We start from the raw sequence: 22,626 nt of genomic DNA, 5'->3' as shown, positions 1-22,626 counted from the left end.
CAGCCTCTTCAGAATAACCATTTACAGTGTACAGTGTAGCTTTAAGAGTAATTATTGCCTTTAAACAATACAGTGATTTATTGGTAACATATCACCTTAAAATGCAGTGTGACGGCCTCAGAGTCGGCCTCTTCCTGGTTTTTTTCTTTGCTGGCTATGTTCTCCTTGTTGCAGGTATGTGGGTGGAGTCGAGGAGGACTCTCATGCAGCACACCTGAGCAGGCTACTCACCAACACTCACACACACACACACACACACACACACACACTCCTCACTGCATAAACACTGACCTTTCTCACAACCATAACACTTTGTAAATGAATAATTGTACTTAAATAATACTTTGAATAATGGTACAGACTATGTGTGGTCTCCGTATTTTGTCACCTACTGTTGAGCCACGATGTGACAAAATGGAGGCTCGTCCAGCTCAGGTAAGTTTCTTTTGTTAAGAAGCTTGTATGTTCTGCTGTTGGTTTGTCACCTCTGTTTTTTGCATTTCGCTGCACTTGTAAAGGTTTAGGGCTCGCCTTTAGGAGATAGAGGGTGAAACAGTGTCAGTATTTGACTTTGAGCATTGAACTTGCTAAGTACTAGTTTTGGGAGGCCTTATAGTCTCGTTGACTAGTTACAGATTTGATTGACGTATTTTGTCTAGTTCATCAATTTGTTTAGTCTAGAGCATTTGTCCTGTCTGTTAAAGGTTAGGAGACAGTTTTGCGATAATTTGAGCCATTTGACAGTGTTAATTGTTTCATGTGCAAACGCTCAAATTAAAGCTTTCCCTTGTAGGATGAAGGAACGTTTCTCCTTTGGGATTGGTTTATTGGTTGGGTTAGTGTTGCAGTGAAAGCGGTTAGAGCAGTTGTCTCGGGGTCACCTCCCTGTAATCAAAGGGGTCGCTGCATAGTCCTTAAGTACCCACCACCAGTAGCTGCATGAAGACTACGGGGTAGTTAGTCAGATTTGGGGTAGGTAGATAGCGGCGAAGCTTTAAGTTTCATTGCACCACAGGGATTAATACTGTCCGATGATGGCTTCTATTTCTTGTTTTGTCGACTCTCCCTCTGAGGAGCTGTTGAACTGTTTGAATAAAGAGCAGCTTTTAGAGCTCGCTAAGCAGTATGACGTTGATCTTGAAGACAAATGGTTAAAAATAGACATTAAAGAGCATCTAAGGGCTACTTAAATTGAAAATGCTGTTTCGTCAGTTACTAGTGAGAGTAATTGAGTCTGTGGTTCCTCCTTCGGTGGCTTTGTCATTTGAGCAGCAAAAGGAGCTATTGCACTTGAAAATGGAAAGAGATACATTAGGCATTGAAAGAGAGAGGCTTCAGCAGTCTTTAGAAAAGGAGAAGTTAGAATTGCAGCAGTACCGGTTAGATCTCATCAAGGCTGGTAGGTTGTCCGGGTTTTCAGGTGATCCTGTAGCAGCAGTTGACCAAAGTCCAAGAATGTTTGACTCGGTTGGTAACTTGCGTCTTGTTCCAAAGTTTGATGAGAGAGACCCAGACACTTTCTCTTCTCTTTTTGAGCGTGTTGCCAGTGGAAGAGGATGGCCTGAAGCTGACCAGGTAGTTATGTTGCAGTCTGTTAGTCACAGGAAAGGCCCAGGAAGCATATTCAGCACTCAGTGCAGTTGACAGTCAGAATTATTCTACTGCTAAAGATCAGTGTTGAAGGCTTATGAGTTGGTACCAGAGGCTTATCGGCAACGTTTTAGGTCCTGGAGATAATCTGATAAACAATCACATGTTGAGTTTTCAAGGGATCTAAATAAACATTTCCACAGATGGTGCTCTTCTTTGGATGTGCACACTTTTAAAGACCTGTGTAATCTTATGGTGTTGGAGCAATTTAAAAATTGCATTCCACCTGAAGTTGCTACTCATGTTGCTGAGAGAGGTGTAAAAACTGCTTCTGAAGCTGCCATTCTGGCAGATGACTGTGTGCTGGCTCACTCAGGTAAATTTGGGAAACAACATTTTTTGGATAATGCTAAAGCTAATGGTAATCTGTCAAAGACATCTTGGTCGGAGTCTGCAAAGATGAACCGTGGCAAAGGATCGGTTGGTTTTGATTGTGATTACTGCCATGAAAGGGGACATTGGAAGGCTGATTTGTCCTCTCCTAAAAAGCAGAAGTCGCACTGGTGGTAAATATGTCAAACCTGCTGCTCTCAGTGCTCCTGTTCGAAATGTTGCAGTTGTCTTGGGAAACAGTTGAACATGATACTGAGAAGTATTCTGGTTTTGAAGCTTTTGTGTCTGACGGGTTTGTAGCACTCCAGGATAGTGACCGTATGGTGCCTGTTAAAATCCTGCGTGATACAGGAGCAAAAGATTCATTTATTCTTGCTTCTGTGCTGCCTTTTTCTCAGGAGACGGGGATTGTGTTCTGGTACGGAGAATGGGTTTGATTCCTCTCTGTGTGCCTTTACACAAAGCTAATCTGTCATGTGGCCTGGAGGATGGCGATGTCCAAATTGGTGTTTGGCCTGCTTTGCCTACAGATGGAATAAAAGTTATTCTTGGTGATGATTTGGTTGCCAACTGTGTTTGGGCTGATGGTTGCCTACCTACTGAGTTGAGACCTGTGAAAAATGAAACTGATGATTGTGAAAAGGAGTTTCCTGAAGTATTTGTGGCTTCAGGAAGCTAAATGCACTTCTTCAGAGGAGAAGGAAGAGTGTGATGTGGAATTAGATGTACATCATTTCTGCTCATCACTGAGCAGAAAGCTGATGAATCTTTAAATGATGTTTGCCTCAGTAGAACCTAGCAGTGAAGCTGAAAGTGGAGCCTCTGGCTACTTTCTGTGGAGTGGTGTATTGGTATGCAAGTGGGCTTCCCAGGGTCCCAACAGTGTTGGTGTTCCAGTCGTCCAAATAGTGGTTCCTACTAAGTTACGAAATGAAGTGTTGAAGTGTTCTCATGACCAGACCGGTCAGAGGTTGGGAGTTGATAAAACGCACCATCACATTTTGCGCTATTTTTTCTGGCCCCGCCTCAAGCGTGATGTGACGGCTTACATTAAGACGTGCCATACATGTCAAGTGACGGGTAAACCTAACCAGTGTATTAAGCCTGCACCTCTCTATCCAATCCCAGTGATTGATAATCCATTTGAACATTTGATCATAGATTGTGTTGGACCTTTGCCTAGATCAAAATCTGGTTCTGAGTATCTGTTGACTGTTATGTGTCAGGTTACACGCTATCCTGCCGCATATCCGTTGCGTACTATCACAGACAAATCAGTCGTTAAAGCATTGACTCAGTTCAATGTGATTTTTGGTATACCGAAAATCATCCGGAGTGACCAGGGGTAAAATTTCTCATTGCACTTGTTTTCACAAGTTCTGAAGCAGTTAAAAGTCAAACATCTGCTTATCACGCACAAAGCCAAGGTGCTTTGGAGCGTTTTCACCAAACTCTCAAGTCTTTGTTGCGCTCATATTGCACTGAGCTGAGTAGGGATTGGGAGGAAGGATTGCCATGGTTGCTTTTGGCTGCAAGGGAAGTGTGTCAGGAGAGCACTGGGTTCAGTCCTAATGACCTTGTCTTTGGCCATAAGGTACGTGGACCTTTGACTGTGCTTCGAGATGAGTGGATGGTGAATTTGATTGAGTATGTAAATGGTTTTCGACACACTTTGCCAGTCAATTGGCAAAACAAAAACTAGTGAAATCTCAGGCTAAGATGAAGCATCTGTATGACCAACAATCTGAGATGCGTCAGTTCAGTGAGGGTGATCGAGTGCTGGCTTTGTTGCCGATACTTGGGTCACCATTTCAAGCCAAGTTTGTCGGTCCTTGTACTGTAGTGAGCACAACTAGCAAATGGCAAAAAGGAAGCGTTGGCATTGATTTTGGCTTTACAACATTTCCATGTCTACCTTGACCCCGGAGTATTTACTGATCATAATCCGTTGACATTTTTTAACTCTTTACAAAATCCAAATCAGAGACTCATGAGATGAGCTGTTTTTGCAACCATATAACTTGAACATACAGCACCTTAAAGGAAAAGGTAATATAATGGCTGATGCTCTGTCACGTGCACCTTTTGTAACTCTCTAACATGCCACATATCCTCTTCACTTCTTGTTACACTCCTCTGCAGTCTCTTCCCTTCTTCCTCTTAAATTGCTCCTAGGCGCCGAGGCTGCTGATGCTGAGTCCGACAGGGGAGGTGTGTGATTGGCGTTATTGTGAGTATTAGGACATTTAAACTTAAAAATCTGCATTATAAAGTTCAATTTGTCGGATGTGTTAAAAAAAAGAAGAATTGTAATTAAATAATACTTTGAATAATGTTACAGACTGTGTGGTCTCCCTATTTTGTCACCTACTGTTGCGCCACGATGTGACCTGATTATTCCAGACAAAAGGATACTTTTTTTTAAAAAAGCAAGATGCCAACATTCACTTTAAGTTTTTTTTTCTTTTTAGTGAAAAAAGGATCCCATTTAAATACAACATATATTGAAAAATGATCTGCCGGCTCCCTCTGCTGGCAAAAGGTAACATTACAAAAAAAAGAGGTAAAATGTCAATATTTCCCTTCAATAAGATACATTCCAGTAAAAAAAAATGCTGCTCACTTCCAGCACATTATATATGTTTTGGGGGTTTTTTCCTCAGAAAAAAATCCCATTTCTGAAAAAAATTCAGTGGCCCTAATACTCCTCCATAAATCCATTGTAATAGGTTTTGAAGAAAAGGCACATTTTGAACGGTCGGTACCAGTCAGCCGTCCCTGCAGCTGTAATGTTCAGTGTCATTTTAAAAGTTTCCTCCACTTATTGCTCACCAGGCTTTCGTTGTACTTGACACTTGCGTGAAGAGAGTGCTGGTTGTTGGTTTTAGTGATGCTGCCCATCACCCTTTTCCATACAGTGTTTCCCCGTTGAAATGAAGACATGTCATATACTGCCATGATCTGACTCAGTGCTGTTCAGTAAGATCAGGCGGTCCGACCCACCTTTGCGGCACACCAACCTAAACAAAACTAAAGAGAGAAGACCCGTCACTCTGATGGTCAGTCACAGACAAAGAGTGCAGTGACAAAACATTTTTCATAAATGTACAGCACAGAAAAGGAGTCTCATGTATAAATGGTGCGTGGGCACTAAAATGTTGAGTACGCTGTGTATCACTCATTATCTAAAGGTCCAAAACAAAAACAAAAAAAAGTTTCTCCACTATTTCCTTTCATTTTAGATATTTCTGTAAACATGCAATACTGTAAGTTCATGTTTTTTGTTCATGCGTTTTTTCGTTTCATTCCAGTTCAAAATGTTTGATTTGTATTTTTATCAATATTTTTAATTTTTTTTAATTTTTTTTAATGAAATAACCCCTCATCAGGCCACCCGAAGTCGGTGCCCCAGTTGGGTCGTTCCAATTTTTAAAAAAAAAGTCTAGCTCCGCCACTGCTTGCAAAATTTTTTGATCTTTTTACAGGTCTACCGCGTTTTGCTTTTCCACTAAACGTGCACAAAACTGCGTCTTTCCACTGCAGAGACGCTCCACACACATCGTTGTCGTTATTCCGACTTACTTGCAACTGTGATGATTAGCAGGAGGAGGCCCACTAACAGCAGGATCATCACACCGACATCCAGGCAGGACTCAGCAGCCAGGAGGCACCGGGCTCGGGTCAAGCTGCCATTATTGGGCCGCGGAGGCACTGACAGCAGACTGCACATGAGCGGGTAAATGTCCACGCTCTGCAAACTGCTGATTCGATAACCATGGCGAAAACTCGGCCCCGTCGCTGCCAAGAAGGGGTGCATGCTAGGGAAGGCGTTGTCGTAGCCATGTTCACCCACTAGTGGTAAGAAACAGAGAGAGTTGATAAGTGGAAGGCCTGTGAGCTGCTTATAAATAAAATGAACGTTGTGTACGTGATGTCATCCGTTGCTTTTTGAGGTAGAGTTTAAAAGCCCAGTGGTGGTGTGTGACATATTGAAAATACTGTCTTAATCTATTTTTTTAGTTCGTTACTAACAAACAGCTACAACACACCCAGGTGTTAGTTAAAATCAGCCATGCTCATAATTATGCACATGTAAGCATAACTCCAAGCTTTGATATCAGCAATTATTTTTAAAAAAAATAAAAAATCATACCTTGTACATTGTTTGGGGGTAAACGAGAGCTGGAGTCCAGAGCCGTTTTTTTTAAAAACGGTCTGTAACAGCTTTCTTTCTGCTGTAAATAGGGACATTTTAAACTGGACCTCATGGAGATTCTTGGCTTTTGAGGTCTGCCTCAAGTGGACACCAGATGAACTGCAGTTTTTTGCACTTGTACAATAGCTTCATGTTTGCTGCACGGTCTCATGGTGTTCATTTGAAATCTTGAACATTTGTATGGAGGACCACTTTTGTATCTCAGCTTGATGTAAACAACATTTTAAAGGAACAGTCCCACATTTTGCAAGGCACGCTGTTTTTTACATTATGTAATAATATTGATTGAATGATTGGGTCTGCTAGCTTAAATACAACAAGTTCAGGAAGAACACATCTGTCATTTTTTTAAACATTTTTAGACTTCTTTATATATATAAATATACATATATATATATGTGTATATTGTTATGCCTTTAAATGCAGCGATAGGACAGGGGATAGAATCTGAAATGTAAAGGTAAGAAGTTACACGTTGGATTCCAACCTGGGCCGCCCACTTGAAGGACTACTGCCTCCATACATGGGGCAACTTTTTTGAAAAGTCTTCGAAAGTGGTCACAATGGACATAACCTTAGTGGATAACAAGTGACATTAAAAATGTCCTTGGCCAAAGCTCTGTATTAAGACAAACATTGTTGAAAAAAGCTAAATACGCACAACGACCAAGCTTGTTCCCTCGCTGCACGATGGTCCAGCCCTCGTCAGCAACCACTATGATTGGCTGTATTCGTATGCTGTGGCTGTAATGTAACCTATCGGGGATGTCCTCTTTCAAATACGCTTTTATATGAGTATGGCACTTATTCAGCAGGTCCACCATGGCCTCTGGATCTGCAAAACACACGCATTGAAATGGGAACTTTAGTGAACGATGCCACAGAAGAAAAGAGAGGCAAATTTGGACTTTCTATACTACAACCAAAACAATCTTCTCGTTGTTTTATGGTTACCTTCATGGGGGAGAATGGCTGCCACAGGGGTGAAGTCCACCAGCGTGTAGCTCTCTGGTTTGAGGCAGTCGTCCAGCCGTATGAGGCGCTCCGTCGAGCACTGAGCCATGCCGTGGTCGCTGGCTATCAGGACATTGATGTGACCCCAGAGACCAGTCCGCTTCAGCTCTGAAACCAGTACGCCGACGTTGTCGTCAACCTGAACTCAAAAAGCGCATGCATAATTGCTGGGAACAGCAGTTTGAATTAAATGTGCTTCTTTTAACATCAGATCGACAAGTAAAGTTGTGCATCTAAAGCCCCGTTTCCACCAACTTCAGTACGTCTCGGTGCGGCACGCATTTTGCAGCGTTTCCATAGACTAAAGCCCAGGACGATTCCCAAAATCATTTTAAAAACAATTGTATATACCATTGAAGGATATTGATTTTTCACTTTTGGGGGGGGGGGGGGGGGGGGGGTTGACGAGCTTGATTAATTCTTTTGCAGATTGCTGTACCTCCTTCAAAGCTTTAGCCATCTCTGTAGTGTTGTCAGGGCCATAAAGGTGACCTGATCTGTCTGGCTCCTCCCAGTAGAGAGCTGCAAACTTCACTCCTTCCTCCTGTTGGAATATGGAGAAGGTGTCAGACAATGTCTGCTGATTTTTAACTGATGATCAGTAGTAGTAGTTTGTGGTGCGATAGAGCGAATGGAAATCCGATCTTGTAAGGCTCAAAAAGAAAATAAGGAGTGGAAATACGCCGTTTAACTCCTCAACCTTTCCATCTCCAAGAATCCAGTTTGTCACGTTCCCCAAACGCTGCCGAAACGTCACGTGAGAGTTGTAGGGCAAGAAGTGCGATGGCGTGCGGTTTCTTATGGCCACATCTGACCCGGGCCACATCATCCCTGCCGTCTTGTAGCCAGAGTCCAGGGCTGTGACCCAGAGGGGCTCCGCCTCGCTCCACCACCATGGTTCATTTTGTCCGCCAGCGTGGAAGAGCTTGCGGCTGACAGGGTCGTACATGTTATTGGCGATTATGCCATGAGATTCTGGGTACAGCCCTGTAACCTGAATGGGGAAAACAAAGACCTACAATGTGAGGTTTAATTTGTAAAGTTTTCTTACCCCAAAGCACATTTAAAGGGTGTTTTATAGTGCCCACACCCTATACACATTATTAAAGGGGACATATTACACAATTTTTTCCCCTTTTCAAATAGTCCCCCTGTGTGCTAAATGAAACATCTGTGCTGTGCTTTGGTTCAAATATAACATGAATCAAGCAGCAGAGGAGGTTTGTGACCCTGTAGAAACCAGCTCTCTCTGAACGCTCCGTTTTGGTGTGTGCGTCTCTTTAAATGATAGATAGATAGATACTTTATTGATCCCGAGGGAAATTCAGGTCCACTGGAGGTGGAGTCAATGGGAGGAGATGCCAGGAGAGGGGAGGAGATTTTCTTACCAAAATCCAACTTGTGATGTCACAGACTGAGAAAATAAGTGATTAAATCAGATAAACAGCTGTGGAGAACAGCAGGGTTACCAGGCTGTAGTGGTTTGGAAACGTCTTGGTGATGAAGACGTTGGTGAGCTCCTCCACCAGAACCCCCTGGTTGTACAGGAGCTTCAGGTTCACCATTGGGAACCTCTGCAGGTAATCTGCTCTGAAGCCATCGAACGATACCAGCAGCAAAGGTGGAGGAGCTTGTTGAGCTGTTACGCCACACAGGAAAGCCAGAAGTAATTTCCGTAACATCCTAAGAGGAAGTGAAATAAAACTGTAATCTATTATTACATGTTAGTTTAGTTCAGACATGGCAAAGCTGAAGGGTCTGTTCAACACAGATAAGATTTTCAATATAAAAACAGCACCTGTTCAAAAGATATGATTAGTACCATGTCCATTTCTTAGTTAGGGATGTTCATATGGAAACATTTGTTTTAATAAATTAAAATTACAAGTCATGTTGGTTAAATTTTTTTTACAACTAATGTCACAATATCAGAATCAGTTAAAAAATATATGTGATACCTACCATAGCACCAAAAAGAGAAGTCCAATGCATCCGATAATTGTGTAATTTCTTGTTTCTAAATACAAAAACTTTAGACAAACTTCTGTACACTGTGTACATTTTAGACGTTGTTTTTTGAAGTGCATTAATCCATTTGAACGCGTCCTGTTCTTATTGTATGCAGTGGTTGTACCGTCACTCTGTTTTGTTTTTTTAGAAAAAAACATTTAGGCACAAAATATGACGGACGTAGGTCAACCTGCGCGAGCGTTATTATTTCCAGTGTCGTAACCGGCACCCACCTGAAGTAGTCTGCATTCTTCAGCGACACTACAGGCTACCTAAGCCAGGAAGTCACTGTACTTACTGTCAACTACTAAAATTAACACAAATTTATCATTTTTAATTTAAATTTGAAATAAAAAAAAATCTTTCAAACATAGGCTACTTTTTTTTTTACATCATAAAGTTGGTAAATGTTTAAGTTAAACGTGTAATGGGTTAGAAAAAAAAAGCATTAACCTAGTTGCGTTTTGAGGTTTAAATAAACATATTACAGACAGTCCGTCCAATAACGTTACCTGTTAATAAATGACATCCTCCAGGTAATTCAGCTGAATTACTTTTCCATTCACTCTATTCAATGTGCGCCATCATTCTTCTACTTCCTCGAAATTAACCAAAACTATTGTTGTTGATGTTGTCAAGCCAGCAGTTTCGTAACCAGTAGTCCTTGTATGGCCTTTCAAAATAAATTCCCCTTCTTAAACGAAACAATGTCACACGAGACGAAGTTCTGTGCTTCGTTTTCGTTCTCAGTATGAAGGCAGGAGACAGTATGAGGCGGGACAACAGGTCCGACCTGTTTCTTGCTGAAGTACTGTTAAAGAGTTTGTTTAAGCATGGGTGTGGTTGAATTAAACTTACATCTTCTATTTTTTCGTTAAAGTCTTAAGAGTTGCTCAGTTTTATTTGTCAAATAACTTTTATTTTTTAAAACCCTTATATGAGATAGTGTCGTAGTAAATAGTAGAGATTAGAAAAGCATGACAAATAACTACACAGTGTACTAACACACTGCATTACAATGCAACATTGTACTCCAGACTGGCAAATATTCTGGGGTTTTTTCCCCCACAGGAAATTCTGCAAACAGCTAGTCAGGCAGCATCGAAACCAGATATTTACATACACTTCTTTATTGTTAAGCATCAAATCAGAGTAAACCTTTTTTTGTTTTAAATCAATAAATATTAACATGTGTTTTGTATTTGTGAAATGTCAGAATAAAGAGACAGAGAATTGTTGTGTATTTCTTCATTACTTTCATCAAAGTCAGAAGTATACATGCGTACATACATGAAGCCTCAGAACATCTTCCCAACTGTAAAGTATCGGGGTGGCAGCATCATGTTGTGGGGCTGTTTGCAGAAGGGACTGGTGCACTTCACAAAATAGATGAGAAAAGAAAATGATGTGGACATATTGAAGCAATATCTAAAGATATCAGCCAGGAAGTTGAGGCCGCAAATGGGTCTTCCAAATGGACGATGACCCCAAGCATCCCTCCAAATTAGTTACAAAGTGGCTTAAGGACAACAAAGTCGAGGGATTGGCGTGGCCTATCACAAAGCCCTGATCTCAGTTCCATAGAAATTTTGTGGGCGGCACTGAAAAGGTGAGTACGAGCAAGAAGGCATTCAACGCTGTTTTTGCCTCTTTAATTATGTTTTTAACTAGAAACTGACTGTATTCGCCAACCATATAGCACTTTGTTTTTAAATTCTTCAAACATCCTTCATATATATATATATATATATATATATATATATATACATATATGTACAGAGCAAGAAGCAGGTACTGTTTTCTACACATGGGGGCGCCAAAATGAACACAAACCAAAAGTTTTTCACAGATGCTTCTCGCAATACGCTTGAAAGAAATCTCCTCCTGCTTTATTTTTAACAGTCAAACACATCGCTCGTCGTTGACTGTTTGCGTCGGAAACTGTAAAACAAGCTCGCGTCAAATCACTTTGCATGACACCTACCCTGTGACAGCAGATTCACGCATCGACATCTTTTTTAATAGAAACACTCAGTTTTGTCCATAATGGTTCAGCGTGCTTTTAAAGCTGATATAGAGGGATACTTGTTGTTTTCACAGTATTTTATAAACAGCTAAAAAATCCTGACAGGAGCTTTAAATCAAAAGCAGTTAATTAAACTTAAAAGAAAGTATTAAAGAAACAGGGCTTCTTTTAGAATTGTTTTTTTTTTCTTTAAAAGACGCACCTTGTGCTCATGCAATCTGACTTCTTAATCTTTGTGTCATGTTGCATTCTCCTTTAAGGATCATTGCTGTTGGCGATGACTCCCTGCCTGCCCTGTCCAAAGTCCGATGTTGTGTTTGATAAGACCGGCCCTGTTGGCATCAAAGTCACTCTGCTGCACACCTTGATAGCTTCACCAACTTGGCACGACCTCTCCTTTCAGAATGGATCCCACTGAGAACGTGTACGAGAACCCTGACCTCACCTACCAGAACCAATCCTCAGCGATATACGACGTGGCCTACGAGGCGCCCGACGTCTCAGAGTTGGCAGCTCACTACGAAAACATCGAGGAAGCTGCCGGAGAAATACCCGCTCCTCCTTCTCTCCCTCCACCTCGCCCACCAACAGAGGAGAGGCGAGGGAGTGCCTCCTCGTCCTCCTCGTCTTCCTCGTCCTCCTCATCCTCCTCATCGTCCTCACATGCTGGAGATGAAGAGGAACAGAAGACGGAGGACGGGCATAGTGGAGAGGAAAAGACAGATGTGGAGAAGCGCATCGAAGAGCTGAATTTGGGGAGGGGTTCTCCAGAGCCTGTGTTGGTAAGGAAAGACTCCTCCCGCAGGTCCTCCTCTTCCTCGTCCTCTTCCTCGTCCTCTTCATCGGCCTCTGAGAAGGATGTACCTAAGGAAGAAGACAAGCATCAAGTCACACTTTATGTTAAGGTAGACGACCCTTGAGTTGACTTTTTGATATTTAAAGGTGTGTGTGTTTGTATCGGCCAAAAAGAACTCGCAATGTGCATGAGCAAACCAAGAAGTTGCATGCCTTGTAAAGCCATGAGCATACTCATATCAGTTGCTTATGAACAAGTGTGCAAGGTCAGTAACAATCTCCAAATGTGTGTGTGTGTGTGTGTGTGTGTGTGTGCATGTGATAGTGTGATTGTGTGTCTCTTACTTTACCATGGCACATCCAGAGTTGGACTTAATGTTCGGGCCTGGACGTGCAAACCTCACCTCTCGCACAAGCGCCTATTTATAGGTCTTAACATCATGTCGTGTGTGTGTGTGTGTGTGTGTGTGTGTGTGTGTGTGTGTGTGTGTGTGTGTGTGTGTGTGTGTGTGTGTGTGTGTGTGTGTGTGTGTGTGTGTGTGTGTGTGTGTGTGTGTGTGTGTGTGTGTGTGTGTGTGTGTGTGTGTGTGTGTGTGTGTGTGTGTGTGTGTGTGCGTGCGTGCGTGCGTGCGTGCGTGCGTGCGTGCGTGCGTGCGTGCGTGCGTGTGTGTGTCTCGTTCCTAATATAACCTCAGTTGGACTGACAAGAATGTTCTGACTCAGTGCTGGGATGGTTCCTGTCGCATGGCCATGTGAATTCCTGTGTATGTGACTTATACTTACTTATTGTGTTGGGCGGTCAGCTTCCTGGAAAACCTTTCTCTAGTCTCGACTCTTCTGTTCATTCAGTAAATATGAATCGCTACAACATGTTTCCTTTATCACACTCACTTCATTTATCACATCATCCACAAATGTCATGCTAAAGTCCATTTGCTGAATGAAGATCATAAATCTGAACCTTTGAAACTTTGGTTTTATAAAGTAGCAATATAACCCTGAGTCATTTCAGTAGATTATTAATTATTGAGGTCTACTATTGCCCATAACTATACTTCCAATCATTGTGTTGTCAATGGACTTAGTTTAAAGGTACCACATTATCCTAATTCTGACCTTTCATGTTGTCAGTCTGTGAAACCTATCAAGGAGCTCTGACTGATTTGCAACTTAAAGAAATGTCAATATTGGGGGCGCTGGTGGTGCAGTGGTTAGTGCACACGTCCCCATGTATGGAGGTTATAGTCCATAACGTGGGCACGGCCCGGGTTTGAGTCCAGCCTGTGGCTCTACTCTCACTCTTTCTGTCCTTGCTCTCCAATAAAGGGGGAAAAAAGCCCAGAAATAAATATTTTTCTAATAAAAAAAAGGGTCAATATTTATTGTAGATGTTAGAATTGTCTTGAGAAATTGCAATTTCTTACTTGCAATAGCTTACAAGTCAGCTCTGACGATGCAGTTCAACAAAAGTCCACTCCAGAAACGTCGCTGTAAAAAAGGAAAATCTCTGTTTTATTACTCGGATTCAAAGTTATAATTCCACTGATTTTCATGTGAACGTGGCTGAGTAATTCACTTGTTGTAACTAATAACTGATCACTGAGAGGCAAGCTCTACGTAAACAAAATCAACAGAGTATCGAGTGCACATACACGTTCTTAAAGGGACAGTACACCTTTTTATCAACATGTACCAAATCACCCAAAAACATTAATGTTGTATGCTTTAAACATTTGTAACTATATATATCATTATGAATTTCTTTTTCCTTTACATTTATTCTCTACTGGTGTCAACAGAAGCCCTTGTATTCACCTCTGCTTTAAATGGTTTGTGCTGTCTCTTTAAGACCCCCCCCCCCCCGCCCCCCCTTCCCAGTGTGCCCACTGTTCTTTGATTGGCCAGCTGTCTAGAAGCCTTGGCAGGGCAGAATGCTGCAAGGCTGCTAAGGGGAGGGCTGCGTTGCATTGCTGAGAGATGTCAAACAAAAATGAAGTATATGTATAGCACCACCTATTGGCTAATCCCGGTAAGACCTGTATGACATGCATCAGTCCAAAAACACAAAGCTACCTGGTGTGCTTCATATTTCAAACCCCCAAGGCCCCGTTCAGCGTTGCTTGCTTGCAGCTATACTGTGTTCGTAAGCGCCGTTTCGTCAGCGTGTTGTACATTGTACCCTCTGACACCTACCCTGCGACAGCAATCCTAGTCATGTAAAAATACAATATAGAACTTGTCAGTCCTGTCCGTAATGCTCAAATAGTCATTACGATGAACTGTAATGTGTTTCATAGACAGTCAAAAATTCCTTACAGGAGCTTTAAGCATTAAGAGGGTTTTTAATTAAAAAAATGTTTTAAATAATACACAGTTTAAAGTGAAGGCTTTTTGAGAAATTAGGAAGAAATGAAGTCTTAGCTTTACTGAAAGAGAGCACATGTTCAAGCTTAAACACTTAACTGGTCAAATGATGTAAATCTTTCAAAACGGGTCACACATGTTGAGTTAGAATTCTGAATTGAAATGGTCAAAGTGTTCATTTGTTGAGGACTTTTTGGTGCTCCTGTGTTCCTTGTGTTGGGCCGGTTGGGTGAGGCAGTGACGCAACTTGAGAATTCACAACATGAGACCCAAGGGTGCTGATGAGTCTGAGTTGGAAAGGATGACTCCTAATGATTCAAAGTCACCCGGTTATGTTCCCAATCAGAGCTGGAAACGATGGGAGGAGTAGGGCACCCTTCGGTGACTTGTCCTGCCCTTTCCCTCCTGACTACATTAATGCCTTTAGTGACACCCCCCTCCCCTCCCCTCCCCTCCCCACCCAAGGGGGTTATTTTTTGCCCAGCACCATCACGCCTCACTGCTGAGGCCTGGGGTACAAATTCATCCCCTCACGCACACACACACACACACACACACACACACACACACACACACACACACACACACTCTCTCTCTCTTCTGTTTCCACACACACGTTGGCTTTCGTCCTCAGCTGACACTCCGACACAGCTGCTATGGGACCAAGCGCACTTCAACGCATGGACCAGGAGTAGACTCTGCTGTAAAACAAAACTGCTCACAAACATACACACGAACACACATCTTCACACTTGTGGAAACAAAACTCACAGGACAGGAGTGGATTTTTTGTGGGGTTTTTTTACTTGACCATGACGGATTCTGCAGCTGAGGACGACAAGGACCCTGATATTGAGCTATTTGTCAAGGTGGGAACTGTTATGTGTATTAGCTTTAGTGATGGTATAGATTCATTTTGTTTAAACTAGGATCGAACGATTCCTGGACAAATGCCACACACCGTTCTGCCTGAAATAGTAAAGTTAAAGCTGCATGTAGTACGCACACAAAGCCTCTGAAGACTGTTGAGTGTGTTGGGTTGGCTCCTTTAAGCGTGTGCATGCCATGTTGTTGTTGTTGTTGTGTGCTGATTTTCCGTGTGTGTGTTAACCTGACACCCACGTGCATAGACAATCTCTCTTTTTCTCTCTCCTCATGAATTATTACCGCGCTCCTTTCAGTCTTCAGAGCAGCAACTTTGAATGGTCTGAAATTGATAAAGGTTATGCACAGTATGGTATGGTACCAGTGTGAAGTTTAACAGTATGCATAGCATGTGCATGTGTGTTAGTTTGGGAGTGGGAGTTGGATTATTATTATTTTTTGTTTTTTACATTACCTGAAAAAATTATTTGTGAAATATGAAAATATCGCTTCACCTCTGGAAATGACTTTTACAAGGAGAAGATAGTTACAGGTGTTTGTTGAACTTTAAAAAAAAAGTGAGTGCATGCGCTTCATGTTTGGACAAGCGGGCGACACAGGTTAGAATCCGACCTGTGGCTCCTTTCCTGCATATCATTCCTCGCTCTCTCTCTTTCTCTAATTTAAGACTTTATCCACTGTCCTATCTTTCCAATACAGGCAAGAAAAGAGCAAAAAGAAATCTTTAAAAAAACAAAAAAGTGGACGTATCAGCGCACAGATAGCTATATACAGAGGATACAATCCTTCAGATGGGCGGTGCAGGTTCAAGTCCGACTCGGGGCTCTTTTCCTGCATGTCATTTACCCTCTCTCTCTCTCTCTCTCTCTCTCTCTCTCTCACTCTCTTTCTGGTTTCCTACTCTATCCTCTGTCCAATCAAATAATGGCAAAAAGTAAAAAAAAAATTTAAAAAAAAGACAATGGACGAATTAAATTTTTAAAGGGAGTTAAATAACAAAAAAAAAGTCTTAATGTGTATGCAACGTATGAAGCTATAGCAGCCTTAACTTAAAATCTGGAAAGGGCACTTAGACCAGTGGTTCCCAAAGCGAACCCCTAGAGGGTCACGAAACACTGTTAGGTAGGTCGCGAGATTCCTCCCAAAAACTTTTACTTTTTTTTTTTTTTTTTAAACAATTGTATAGGTCACCCATTAATTTGAAAATATTCACAGAAATATGATGGTGTTTGGACTATTGCATAGTGTCCTCATGCAAGTATATGTGGAGAGGCCTGTGCGCAATGTCGAATATTTGAACCACCTCCAGGGACAATGGGAGTCCCCGGTCTCTTGCATCGTCATATTAGGGGCCACGGGCTGAAAAGTTTGGGAACCCCTGACATTGACTTTTAGTCTGTTTTCACAGTAACTGTGTCAATGCAAGTTTAAGCTCTTGCAACATATCACATGTTTGCAGGCGTATGTGAATTGCATCGCACCGTTGTGTATAAAATGGCAAATAAGATGACACAACACTAACTGCATTGCATATAAGAGAATCCACATGGACGACATAATTGCGTGGTAAAGGAGCATTGCTTATTTTCAACCACAACAAAAAGCTCTTATGTATTACATGTATGTATTACAGTTTGGCTAGTATTTGTAATGAAATGTGATTTACCTACCTATGAAATCTGGCAAATCTGTGAATTGCGTGTTGTGTCGTGTACAGACAGTAGCTATATCGTTTCTGTGGCTGATTCACTGTGAAAGTATTTTGGGAACAAGAAGTCCAAACAGGCAGTGAAGCGGCTAATGGAAGCAGTGTGGATTATTCATGTTGGACGAGGCATCTCATTACAGTGTCCTGTTGCACTTCTACACACCAGCATTCAGACACATACACAATAAATCTACTGGATCTTATTATAGTGAGCAATTTTAACAAATCCACGATTGTTTAAAAAAACAGTCTCCTGAGGAATGAATGTGGACGCTGTTTTCGGACGCCTGCTCAGCTCTAAGAAATTAAACCAGTCCGTTGAAGTTATTTGGATATTTTCATCCATTTATTTTTAAATAAATTATCTAAAAAAATAAAATTAACATAAGCAGAACCACTACATCTATAAAAAAAAAAACTTCATTTGTCCCCGGAGGGCAGTTTAAAAAAAAATAAATCCACTTTTTGGTTTGTCACAAACTGACAAGGTGGAAAAGCTGTTTGCTCAGGCTCCACATAGTGCCCAGTAGAGGGACTGTAACCAGCTATTAATGTTTATGTAAGTGAATTTGTAAAGTGGAGTGAGTCAGAACGAAGACTTACACTCCAGTGTGCTCAACCTGATCCATGCTTTAGTTTACCATGTATATATGTGAATGTGTGTTTCTGCTTGTACAGGCTGGAATCGATGGGGAGAGCATTGGAAACTGCCCCTTCTCTCAGCGTCTTTTTATGATCCTGTGGCTGAAAGGTGTCGTCTTCAATGTCACCACTGTGGACCTCAAAAGGTAAGGAGATATATTTCCTATCTGAAACACCACAATGCTTCAATAAATCAAAGGAACAAAAATAGATGGATGCAAATAGATATCACTTCAACATAATTCAATTCTATTTCTAATTCTAATGTCCAATCCCATGTTCAGCCTTAAAGTCTTATTACAGAGTTCGTATATGAGAAACATCTAATTTTACTTTACATTTAAATCCAGTGAAAAATGTTAAATATTCTCTGAAAGCTAAAACTCTGTGCAGAGGCGTAACAACAGGCAAGGTTGGCAACTCTTTGCAGCTCCAGGCCAGTAGAGGGCCTCAGAGGGCTGACAGCCTTTCAACCACAGCAGTGGATTATAATCTGTGAAATTTGCATTGCCAGTGGGAAACCTGCTGATGTAAACTAGCTCCAAGCTAACTCTGGTACAATACATCACATTGCAACATTTATGGTTAATATTGTACATAGTCCCTTTACAAATAAAAGTCCTCAACTAATTCAGTTTTAAACCCTCAGCAAGTATTCATGTGAAACTGAAAATAGATATCAACATTACCTTGCATTAACATAGCTCTCAAAGCCATTCTTATTTCATTTAAAATGCTTTCAAATTCTGTCATTCTCATTTTTGATGTTACAATGAAAGAATTTTCTTTTGGTTATTCTCATCATGAAATAGGGCTCTGGTTAGAAAGCGAGAAGTGCAGCTGATTACACACAAAGAATTAGAATATTTGTTGCCTTGAACTTGAAATGTTATGAAATCGTTCCTAAAATGTCAACTTCGAGATAAAACAGGATTCAATCTGATTAGGAAACCTGCTGACCTTCACAACCTGGCTCCAGGGACCCATCCACCTTTCCTCACCTTCCAAGGGGAAGTTCTCACTGATGTCAACAAAATAGAGGAGTATTTGGAGGACAGGCTGGCCCCACCAAAGTACGTCTCACACACAGGAACAAACAAAGCAAACAGTGTGAAAATAATAACCTTGGGTTTTCCCCTCTTAGATACCCCAAACTTGCAGCAAAGAACCGTGAATCCAACACAGCTGGAATAGACATATTTGCCAGATTCTCAGCTTACGTCAAAAACACAAGACCGGATCAAAATCATGGTAAGCACTGTGTATCATGGCTAGGGATGGGAATTGATAAGAATATAGTGATACCGATTCCTTATCGATTCTCAATTGGTGAAGGAATAAAAAAATTCAAATGGGTTTAGTTGCTTTAACTCTTTCACGTCTTATCTTTGTCTCTTTATACTGTACATTTTTTTACTGGACAAGTTTCCCAATATATAAAACTTTGTCTACTAACATTTGGGAATATTTACAGTGCTCCTTTTGTATTTAACTTGATCCAAATGCCATAAAACATAGAGCTCTTCTGTAAAAAAAAACAACAACAACAACATATTAACCAAAAGTACAGCTGCACTTATCAACTTTGGTAGATTCACAATTTTTCTACACAAAAATGAGAACCTTTGCCTTGGCAGGAAGGATGCGAGATAGTTCTGGACTTAAGGTGTCTCCAGTTGTGAAGAACACCCTCTCAGTTGGTGTGGAGGACGCTTAGTCCCAGAGATACTTCTCAGCTGAGGCTGACGCCATTGGGAATGTGTCCCTCTTCATCCACCACCAGAGGGGAGCGCTGTCTTTTATTGGGATGGGAGGAAGGCTTCTATGTACTGTAGTTGGATCTACTCTTTGGGCTTTGGAAACATGGGGCTGCTGCTGCATGGACAGAAGCTTACTGTCCTCTTCTCCAAATTGTTCCTATAGGGCTGTCTTCTTTTGCAGTTTTATGGGTGGAGTCTGAAATCATGGACATAAGCACAAGTCTTGGATTAAATATTTCATGCCATCTATCATCATTCAGCACAATAAGCAAAACTTCCGTAGTCATCTTCTTCTGTCTCCTCCCACTCTGACAGCTGGAAAATAAATTCACTGTGTAAAACACAGAGCAAGAACAAAAGTCCTACAATCAAAGGCATTTTAAAATTTGAATACATCTGCTGCTGCTGCTGGTGTGTTTGCTGCCACTGCTGCTGCACTGACTCTGTCCCAGATTTCATTGTTGTCCATTTTGGATTTGAATCTGGGGTCTAACACAGCGGCCTTCTCCAGGAATGCTGGGATATCAGCATCCTGAAGTTTAAAATAGAGGACAACCAATACAAATTTAGAGTAAATCGGATTCAATGAGAATAAACGTTTGTGTATATGATTCCTTACTGATGAACTGTGATAACTTCTGGATCTGTTTTTGTTCTGTGTGTTTCAGCTCTGGAAAGGAGTCTAGAAAAATCCTTGGCAAAGTTGGATGACTATTTAAACAGTCCGCTTCCTGACGAGGTTCAGGATGGACACAGAGGTGATGGAGTATCCAACCGCAAATACCTGGACGGAGACGAACTGACGCTGGCTGACTGCAATCTCCTGCCCAAACTTCACGTTGTCAAGGTAACCTGCTCTGGGTTTGTGTATATTTAACATACCACGTTTTTAGCCATGTGGCACCAATGAGTTTGGTTCCTCTGGAGTTAGTAGGAATGTTGATAATGTTAAGAAGTGTTTACTCATTGTGGCTAACGTTTGGTCTCTTTATAAAAGTGTCTAGCGTAATATCTAGACTTCTATTTTAAATGTCATTGGATAACATTTCTTGGGATTTCATGCTTTAAAGAAAAAAAAAAGTTTGAATGATCAATTCATTAATATCACAACTGCTTTTATTTGCCAGGTGGTTGCAAAGAAATACAGAAACTATGACCTCCCGTCTGAATTCAGAGGGCTGTGGCGTTACCTTGGCAACGCCTACAGCCGTGACGAGTTCACCAACACGTGCGCAGCTGACGTGGAAATTGAGCAAGCCTATAATGACGTAGCAAAGAGGTTGGGAAAATGAAGCCCTCACATTAACAGTCACTATTGTACCTAATCTCCTTTTAATTCTAATGTACTGAATGTGTTTAAATAGACCATCATATCAAAGATCGTATCAGGGCATGTTAAAGAACTCGTAGTCATGTTCTGCACTAATAAGATTGGAGGTCGGTGTCACGTTTTTTAACAGTTTACCATTAACACAGGAGGTTAATTCAAAAGATTATTGGATTTAAATGTGTTTTTTTTCTGCTTTAATCAGATTGCAATGATGTGATTGTCTGGCTAACTCGCTACCTACTTCACAACCTTGTGGCCATGAAGCAAATTGGTAATGATCTGTTTTTGGATGAGGGCAAATTAGCATGTTCAACCTAGAGTTTACAGTATAATGGCTCAGTTCTGATTCTTAACTGATATTCAGGAGTTCACTATTCAGCAACAACAACCAATATTACCCAAATCCGCTATTTGTATGCCAAGTAGATCAGTTAGCCCTCACCTTAAAATCCTTTCCTTTCCCAGTGTTATAAATCAAATGTATTTTTGGCAATTTGAAGTAGTACAGGACATAAGCTATACTGCCACGGGGGTGTGCTTGAATGAATGGACTGACATTACATTTTTCCACATCATACTTTAACACTGGGACAAGCTAGCTAGCCCGGGGACATGCAGAATTATCCTGTTTCTTATGGAAGTATATTCCGTAGTTTCTTGTCAATTGAATGTTTAAGATCCCTTTGTGTTGTAGAGGAGTTGACTAAAAACATTAAAGTCAGCTAGAGAAATCTTTTTCAAGAGATATGCGAGCTGGCTAAAGATAAAATTAGCAGCTAACTAGCCAAATCTGCCTTTTAAAGGAAGGATATGTAACTTTTCCAGCTTGAATAGTACGACAACTTTAAACAGGAGGACTGGAGTTTATCTCATGTCCACAGATCGCCCCCGCATACCCGCTTATAACACTTTGTAAGTTTGGCCGTGGTCTACCATTCTCTCACGATACATGCATACTGCGTTTAGGTACTAGCATGTTAGCTTGTCTGGATATTGTTTCACACAGTGGCTGAGGCTAAGAGACGGAAGATGATGGTGAGGGATGAAGCTAAGAAGCGAAAAAGACAGTGACTGAGCAAGGAGCAGAGTGTACATGCCGTTCAAAAGTTGTTCACACTAGATTTGGATGTAACATAAGGCTGTATTGTTTAGGTGCATAAAGTCATCTATCCTAACACCAACAAGTTGTCTCTTTCCTTGCCAATCTTCTAGTTAGCTTTATACTTTTGGAACCTTAAAAAGCAAACAATAAATCACCGTCTCCAATGAAGCCACTAATCCACAGCCAATATATCATGATAACAGTTTCATATACAAACACTTATTCCATATGCAAACAGTTCACAAACCACAGGATTAAGTTGTTTGCAATGTCATGTTTGCGCAAAATCCAATAACTTGTTGTTTGGCTTCTTGAAATGTTTTTGCCGGCGTTTCACCCACTGCTTGTCAATAAATGCGGGTTGTTTTGGAGTGGTAGGTGCAACAGCACAATGTCTGTCCTACGACCGTGCTGTTGCACTTGGAGACCCGCCAAAGCTAACCAAAGCTACATCTTGTTGCTTTAAGCATGCACAGTCAATGGGAGACGATTAGAAATGGGAGTCCTGCATTTTTCATTGATTGTCTGAAACCAGGAACACATTTTTCAAAAACAAACAGAAATTTTAAGTTGGAATTAATTTTCTACTCATACCATTATGTCCTTCATTTGTGCTGTGTAGGAATTAATTTATAAACAGTCCTTTCATAGTGAGACAATGAGAGACTATTTCAATTTGAGGTCATTCATCTGATTTACTGTGTGATGCAGAAATGAGTTTTCTTTCTTTTTCTGAACGCTGAACTTTTCCTACAAAAAAAAAAAAAAGCCTTCCTTTTGCTTTCACATTA

General features: G+C 41.2%; 2 protein-coding genes across 5 annotated transcripts; one reads left to right on the top strand and one right to left on the bottom strand.

Annotated features, from left to right (window-relative positions):
- The first annotated feature begins 57 nt into the window (after positions 1 to 57).
- On the top strand, positions 58 to 20,705 carry clic5a (chloride intracellular channel 5a). Of its 4 annotated transcripts, none has more exons than XM_079335996.1 (7): positions 58 to 435; positions 11,653 to 12,154; positions 17,680 to 17,789; positions 18,591 to 18,716; positions 18,788 to 18,894; positions 20,072 to 20,250; positions 20,531 to 20,705. In XM_079335996.1, the coding sequence occupies exons 2-7, from the start codon at positions 11,654 to 11,656 to the stop codon at positions 20,693 to 20,695; spliced, it is 1,188 nt and encodes a 395-aa protein (XP_079192122.1). In that variant the 5' UTR covers positions 58 to 435; position 11,653; the 3' UTR covers positions 20,696 to 20,705. The 4 variants fall into 4 exon arrangements, with proteins under 4 accessions (XP_079192122.1, XP_079192120.1, XP_079192121.1 ...); XM_079335994.1 differs by lacking the exon at positions 58 to 435 and adding an exon at positions 8,683 to 8,793; XM_079335995.1 differs by lacking the exon at positions 58 to 435 and adding an exon at positions 8,705 to 8,793 and having other exon boundaries at positions 11,510 to 12,154.
- On the bottom strand, positions 5,552 to 8,162 carry enpp4 (ectonucleotide pyrophosphatase/phosphodiesterase 4; the record flags this gene model as incomplete). The annotated part of the gene is made up of 5 exons (XM_079336539.1): positions 5,552 to 5,835; positions 6,867 to 7,034; positions 7,154 to 7,352; positions 7,653 to 7,757; positions 7,914 to 8,162. The coding sequence occupies 5 exons, from the start codon at positions 8,160 to 8,162 to the stop codon at positions 5,552 to 5,554; spliced, it is 1,005 nt and encodes a 334-aa protein (XP_079192665.1).
- Positions 20,706 to 22,626: the final 1,921 nt, after the last annotated feature.

Source organism: Symphodus melops, assembly GCF_947650265.1.
Source record: "Symphodus melops genome assembly, chromosome: 23".
Lineage (NCBI taxonomy): Eukaryota > Metazoa > Chordata > Actinopteri > Labriformes > Labridae > Symphodus > Symphodus melops.
The sequence above is the reverse complement of the archived record's forward strand: the minus strand, read 5'-3'. Positions and strand labels throughout refer to the sequence as shown.

Excerpts from the sequence above, each read along its gene's own strand:
- clic5a (XM_079335994.1), top strand. The coding sequence starts at position 8,714 with ATGAAGACGTTGGTGAGCTCCTCCACCAGAACCCCCTGGTTGTACAGG. Across the intron at positions 8,794-11,652 it reads ACCATTGGGAACCTCTGCAG|AATGGATCCCACTGAGAACG; the intron begins GTAATCTGCTCT and ends CTCTCCTTTCAG. Across the intron at positions 18,895-20,071 it reads AAGACCGGATCAAAATCATG|CTCTGGAAAGGAGTCTAGAA; the intron begins GTAAGCACTGTG and ends TGTGTGTTTCAG.